The sequence below is a fragment of the Stenella coeruleoalba genome, assembly GCF_951394435.1.
Source record: "Stenella coeruleoalba genome assembly, chromosome: 7".
In the NCBI taxonomy this organism is placed as follows: domain Eukaryota; kingdom Metazoa; phylum Chordata; class Mammalia; order Artiodactyla; family Delphinidae; genus Stenella; species Stenella coeruleoalba.
The window spans coordinates 86,340,160-86,347,271 of NC_137153.1; the positions used below are offsets into that span (position 1 = coordinate 86,340,160).

The following is a 7,112-nucleotide window of genomic DNA, read 5'->3' on the forward strand; positions in this document are numbered from 1 at the left end:
CACCCTCTGAAGTCACCAAAGACCTTCTGATCGCGAAATCCGATGGACACTCTTCAGTCTTTGTCTTACTGGAGCCCCTACCTGTGTCTAACATCACTGCTCCTTCTTGAAATCCCCTCCCTCCTTGGCTTCCTTGAAGCGACTCTCTCCTCCTGATGCCAGAGCTAGCAGTTTGAACGTGGGTGCAGTGGAGGCAGATGGCTGGATCCAGCCTCTCTCCTGCCTGGTGCTCTCTCTCACCCCCTGTAGGTGCCAACCCCAAGGTCCTAGGGTGTCTACCCCGGGCCGGGCTCTATCTGCCTCATACAGAGCCAGCCAGATTCCAGTGGCTTTCCCTTTATTGCTGATCTGGGCCAGGCTCACAGAGGCCTGCACCAGGTGTTGACAGTGTCTGTCCCTGGGGGAGGGAAGCAGAGGTGAAAGGGTCAGGTACAGGGGTCAGATATGGGGCCAGGCTGGACACTGCATGGGCTAGGGAGCCCAGGGGGACTAGGGTGGGAGCTGGGACGGCCAGAGGGCCCCTTCTTCTGGAGGGCCTCGAAGTCAGAGTTGTTGATGATGGCTTCTCGGAGGGTAGGCATCTCCGCTAAAGGCACATAATCTGCTCCTGGGGGTGGAAACCAGTGCGGGTATGGGATGCAGGAGGGAGGGGTGAAATAGTCCTGGATGGGATGGTGGAGGGCAGGAGTGCCTTCCTGCCTGGCCTTCTGATTACAGACCCTGGAGTGGGCCCCTACCCCAGGTTGCCCCCTCACCGTGAGGCCTCCCTCCTCGCTGCCGGGTCTCCTCAGTCTCAAAGAAAGTCTCATGTTCTTCCCAGCACCAGTCACAGGCCGCACAGAGGAAATTAGGCTCAAAGCAGTTGCACCAACAGCCTGGGGCAAGGGGGCAGCCAAGAAAAGTATAGGGTACTGGGGCTTCCCCAGGGGCTAACTGCATTCTCATCTCTTCCTCACCAACCGCAAGCCCAAGTCTCTCCTCCCAGCTCCCCATCTGCATCCCCAAACTATTTGCAACCTATCCCGACCCATGCCCACCCCTGCACTCCCCTTGCTTTGGAAGGTACCTTTGACCCTGCAGGAATGGGACCTGGTAGCTGCGTGGTCCTCAAGGCTGTGTTTGCAGCGACATTGGGCTCTCCAAGCCCTGGGGCTAAAGGTGGCCCACCTCTTGACCCAGAGCTCACCCACCTCCTCTGGGCGTGATGGGATAAAGCAGAACATGAGGCAACGGCACTGGCCCACATTGCAGGGCACGGATATGTCTGTGACGAGGGGGATGGATGATAGGGTTAGACCAGCACCTGACAGGGCCTGGCTTTCCCATGTCAACCCCCTCCCCCAAACCAACACACACACACACACACACACACACACACACTTGCTCTCATACATCCCAACACGTGACAGAGGACAGTTATCACTCCACACCTGAGATGATCTGGTGCTCTCTCAACAAGTGTCCACAAAAGCACTTGGACTCATCCTCAATCCGGAAACAGTCCCATAGATGATGGGGGCAGCGCCAGCCAATATAGAGACCTGGGTGTGGAGGGATTGAGTAATAAGGAAAAGTAAGAAGAAAAAATAGCCTAAGCTCCCCCCAAGGTGTTCTCACCTCTCCCCTCGTGTGTATCTATCTCTACCCATGAGTCCTCATCCCTACCCCTTTAGACTTTTTTCTTCAAGGTTTGCTCATCGCCCCACAAGTGTCTTCAGATCCCTCCCCACCCTAGGATCCATTCCATCTGTGTCAGCCCGTCAGAGGGAACTGAAGACGGTCTTCAATGCCGAGCAGGAAGATTATATGTGAAATTTTGTTTGACGATGAACGTGTATCTCGCTGAGTTCTCTCTGACTGTGGATTCTCATCTCCTCCCCTCCCAACATTAGAGTCCACCTTTGTTCTGTTTCCTTTAAGTGTCTAAGGTGAGGGAAAGGGAAGATGATGGGCCAGGTGCAGAGTAGATGGTGGGGACTGGCTCCTAAGGAGTGTAGTATTGAAGGGACCTGAAGAGGAGGAGGAGGTTGGGCAGCCCTGGTGCCAGGAGGTAGGAGGAGGGCTTCTGTCACTTCTCCAGGTTGGCACCTTCATACTTCCCTTCTGCGTTCCTGGTATTGCTGAACTAATACCCTCTGTGAACTTGAGAAGGGCTGCCTGTGGCTCTCCAAGGGTCAGGAGAAAGGGGGAGGCCAGAAGTCATGAGTGGTGAAAAGCAAAAATATAAGCTTATGAGGCTGAGAAAGGAGGCATGGAAAGGAAGGTGAGGCCAAGACATATCCCTGAGAGCAGGCACCAGCAAGAGGCCACCACCCTTGAGATCTGAAACTGTCTGGCTTCACGGTCAGTCTCACCACAAGGCAAGGGTGGTGCTGAGTAAATGTGGGAGGAGAACCAGAGCATTTCCCACTCAGAGTTTCTCATCCTCTGTGGAGCTGAGAGTACCGCAACTTCGAGCCAGGAATCCTGAGTTCCCAAGGAGTGGGGCCTTTAGCTCTAGGACTCTTATTCTCATTTAAAGTTTCCAGTGAACTGTCACCTCTACCAGAAAGTTGTCCCTGACTTCCCCTGTCTGTCTAGGGGCCCTTCCTCTTGCCTTCTGTGGCTCTCATTCTACTCCTATCACAGTACAATGCATTATAATGGACTGTTCACTTGTATTCTCGTTAGACCGTGAGTTCCTCCAAGGAAGGGTCAGTCTTTTCATCGATGTCCTAACACAGGACCTGGCACAGAATAGGTGCTCAGAGAATATAGATGCTTGACTGAATAAGTGAGTGAGCAAATTCCTTTAGGAGGGGAAGAGAGACTCCATATTCCAGGCAAAGCCCTGAAATTCCATAAGGAGAATGAGAGTTAGTGTCCTCTGGTCTTTGACTCTGGCCAGGACAACAATCCACAATTCTGTGCCTGTCAAACTAGATTTTCTTGTCTTTCCCCTGGTCTCTTAGGATCTTAAGCCTGTCCAGATGTGGCTTTTGGTTTTGATGCTTCTGACTTGATACTGCCAGCCTGTGGTATTAGTGCCCCATTACAACAGGGAAGCTTGGTTGAAAGGGCAGATTTTAGGCTGAGTCACAATGCGGGTGGGCAGGGACCAGGATTCCACTAGAGGAATTCTGATCTCTGTTCAACAGTGCAGGATCGGGTGAGGTGCAGAGGTGAACAAGTGTTAGTGCCCATAGATCAAGGCCTAGCCTGAGGGCCTGGGAGAGTCAAATTCAAGCACTGGTGTGGGAGTCATTGCCCACCTTTCAGATGAAGAGGACTGCAGTTTGAACCAGGGGAATGGCAATTATACCTCAGACACTACTTGAGGGGCTGCAGTGATGACAGCCTTTTTTTTTTTTTTAAACTTTCGGCCACACCATGCAGCATGCGGGATCTTAGTTCCCTGACCAGGGATTGAACCCGTGCCCCCTGCAGTGGAAGTGTGGAGTCTTAACCACTGGACCACCAGGGAATTCCCCATGACAGCCTTTTAATGGAGTTCCACCAAGGGGACTAAGGCCTTTTGCCATATCAGAGCAACAAGTCACCTGGAAACTGTCCAGGGTCCTGGGCCATCTCTGCCTTAGGATCTGTTTGGTGCAGGGTATCTGAGCCTTCGTTCAACCACCTGTTCCTGCCTGGTTTTATATGAATATCCCCACTTTTGTCTGCATCCACCCTCATCTACCTTGGCCTACCTGCCTGCTCTCCTCCCAGATTCCAGGCAGGTGGCATTGCCATTTCCACAAGGGCTATTCATTGAACGGGCAGGTTCCTAGATCCTGTTGGATGGAAGGATGTCCATGGGCCTGTCACCAGCCCCTGAAAGGCTGCCTGGGCTCACCTGTTTGGATGGCATTCAGGGCTGCCTCCTTCTCCCACTGGAAAAGATAATTCCCCTGAGCACCAAACTTCCCTTTGTGCATTGCCTTAGTCACTTCCACCAGGTCTGCCTGCTCAGCAGGGACCACTGGGTAGACGGTGTAACCTGGGGAGGAAGGGGCTGAGTAATTAAGGGGAAGTGAGGAGGCCCTAAAACTAAGAGAAGGGGCCAGGTCAGAGAGTAACTCAATCTCCTCCTCCTGGGGCAGGTCAAAGACAGTGATGAGAAAGGGGGAAAGGGCAGGAGCAATTACGGCTGGCTTCTTTCTTCCCCTTCTTCTTGCCCAGCTGGTGTTCAGGCTGAGCTGCGTGCGTGGTGCTGTCAGTGGCATCCACCCCTTTCTCTCCCTCTTCTTCCTCTTCCCCATCTTTTGCAGATGTGTCCAGGTGGACCTGGGCTGGAAAGCCCGAAAGGGAGTGCTTTGGAACGCTCTCAGATTCAGAGGTCTGGATAGACCTCCTTGTCCATGAGCCCTCACTGGAGGAAGACTCAGAGAAGGCTTCCTTCAGATAATCAGAGGAAGACACAGAGACACAGCTTAATGATGAGGTCTGAAAAGTAAGGTGTTTCTCTGGGACCTTGGAGATGTGAGTCTCCAACTGGGTCTCAGGGGTAGGGGTCTCCAAAGGGACCTTAGAGGCAGAGGGTTCTAAAGGAATCTCAGAGATGGAAGCCTCCAAAGGGGTTTCAGTGGTGTGGGTCTCTAAAGAGATCTGGGAAATGGATGGCACCATATGAGATTCAGAGGCAAGGGGCTCTAAAAGGGTTTCAGAGAGGGCAGGCTCTAAGGGGATTTCAGGGATAGGGGGCTTCTGTGAGTCCTCAGCAGAGGGGTCCTTTGAAGAAAGGCTCTCTTCCGCATCCATGGTGGTATGAGGCTCTTCTGTGACCTTGTCTGCTTCCATCTAGTGGTAGAATAGGGTACATGTTTCATTAGGTTGGGATTGGAGGGTCTGCAAGTCAGGATTCACAGGGGGCTATGGAATTAGGATAAAGTTTTCAGTGTACCTGAGATATAAGGGGGAAGCCAGATGAGCTCTGGGCCAGGGTATGGTGCTAGGAGCTTCACCCATGTGCCTAGACCCCATACCGTATACTGAAAGGCTGAAGCAGTCAGAATCCCATCAGTAGATGGTAGCAGAGGAGGGGTCCTAACATAGCATCTTGGCTGGTCCAAGAGCAGGGTTCTGGGCATAACTTAGGACCATGGAGGTCAGGCTGTGGAGTTCTAGAGGCTGGGAAGACCAAGCCAAAGTGGGGGTTTGCTCCCAAGAGTGCAGGAGGATGCCATGACCACAGTCTAGTTTTGTCTAGGGACCCCTCCCCCACCCCTTGGTGATGTCATTCATGTTCAAGGCTTCAGCTACTTCCAGCTGTATGCTGATGACACCTGATGACTCCTAAATTCATATTTCCAGCTCAGACCTTTTTAAACCCCTGTACTTCACAGTCATACCCAACTGTCTGCTGGACATTGCTAAATGGATGTCCCACAGGGCATCAAAACTGAACTCTGAGAATTATCCTAGAATTCTCCTTTCCCCTCAGCCTACATCTTTTTTTTTTTTTTTTTTTTTTGCGGTACACAGGCCTCTCACTGTTATGGCCTCTCCCGCTGCGGAGCACAGGCTCCGGACGCGCAGGCTCAGCGGCCATGGCTCACGGGCCCAGCCGCTCCACGGCATGTGGGATCTTCCCGGACCGGGGCACGAACCCGTGTCCCCTGCATCGGCAGGCGGACTCTCAACCACTGCGCCACCAGGGAAGCCCAGCCTACATCTTAAAATGGGCACCAAGGACTATATTTCCTAACTTCTAAATATCCCTCAAATCCATTCTCTCCTCTCTTTTCTCTCCAATTTTGTTCAAGTTCTCATCATTTTCTACCTGGATTATGTAATAACTTTGCCCCTCTGCTGCCTTCCCCAGCATATTAATCCACTTTCCCATTCTTTCATTGATTTAGGTAACTCCTACAAAGAGCCTAATCTTAACACTTTTACTCAGGTACTGGACTCAGTTGAAAGAATCTGGGAAGAAGACAGGTTAACCAAAATGACAATACCAACGAGTTGGTGTTGTGCTGGGGTAAGCCCAGGATGCTGTGGGGAGTGGAGTGTGCCAAATTTATCTTGGAAGGATGTCCAAAAGGGGTCAGTCCACCTTAATGATCCAGGCGAGACTTCTAAAATGCAAACCCAACAACGGCATTCCCTTGCTTAAGAATTAACACTCAGTGACTCAGCCTAAGAATTAGGTCCAAATTTCTTGGCCCTGACATTCAAGGCCTGTCATCATTTGCAAGACTGCCTAAGGATTTCCAGCCTTACCTTCCCCTGGTCTCTACCTTTGTCCATGCTCCAGAAATACTATATTTATCGTTTCTTAAACTCATCAGGGCCTTTCCAAAGGGGAAGTTTGTGTCAGAAAGCAGAGGGAGAGTAGGATGATGGGGAGGAAGATGGCCAGACATTCAGCAAGTGGATAAAGGGGCCTGAGGGTGAAGAACCAGAGGATGGGAGGAGAGGAAAGGGAAAAGAGGAGGAGGGAACTGAGTGGAGAAACATAGGGGAGGGAGAAGATAAGGATGAAAAGTAGAGAATGGGAGGGGGTTGGACTGAGGTGGGAAGGGACAGGAAGGTGTTAGGAGGGAATGGAACGAGGATTTGGAAGAGGGGCCTTTTGAGAGACTACATACCTCTGGGCTTTGTCTCGGCTGTTACAAGTCCTTAGGTCAGGATCTTGTCTTAAGCAGGGAAGGGAAGTATTGGCCCCGAGGGAGAGAAGGCGCTTGTGGTTGTGGACGAGCCCTGGCTGCAGGCGCTGTGTGCTGAGAGGCCTTGCCTGCAAGTCACAACTTGAGGAGGGGACTTGGACACCTGCAGAAAATCGCAAAGGAGCTCTGGCCAGTTCTGAAGAAGGGTGGGAGGGGGAGGGACGAGAGGATCCAGGGCCGATGAGGAAGGGCCTTGACTGAAGCTTCTGGAACCCTGGCCGGGAGTGGAGGATCCGTCACCAGGGCAACCGGAACGCCTAGTCGTCTCCGTGGCAACAGCAGTCTGGTCACCTCCTCGGTGAGTGAGGTCTCCTGAGGGGTCTGCATTTGACCCGGAGGGGACAAACCTAGAGGGTCACCTTTTTTTTTTTTTTTTTTTTTTGCGGTACGCGGGCCTCTCACTGTTGTGGCCTTTCCCGTTGCGGAGTACAGGCTCCGGACGCGCAGGCTCAGCAGCCATGG

At 52.3% G+C, this 7,112-nt stretch overlaps 1 protein-coding gene across 1 annotated transcript; it reads right to left on the minus strand.

Annotated features, from left to right (window-relative positions):
• Nucleotides 1-425: 425 nt before the first annotated feature.
• On the minus strand, nt 426-5,497 carry FAM221B (family with sequence similarity 221 member B; the record flags this gene model as incomplete). Its single annotated transcript, XM_079926568.1, has 6 exons — nt 4,128-5,497; nt 3,836-3,979; nt 1,431-1,541; nt 1,067-1,264; nt 756-875; nt 426-607 (listed from the first exon to the last, which is right to left on the minus strand). Exons 1-6 carry the CDS (start codon nt 4,777-4,779, stop codon nt 426-428), a joined length of 1,407 nt encoding a protein of 468 aa, XP_079782694.1. The 5' UTR covers nt 4,780-5,497.
• Nucleotides 5,498-7,112: the final 1,615 nt, after the last annotated feature.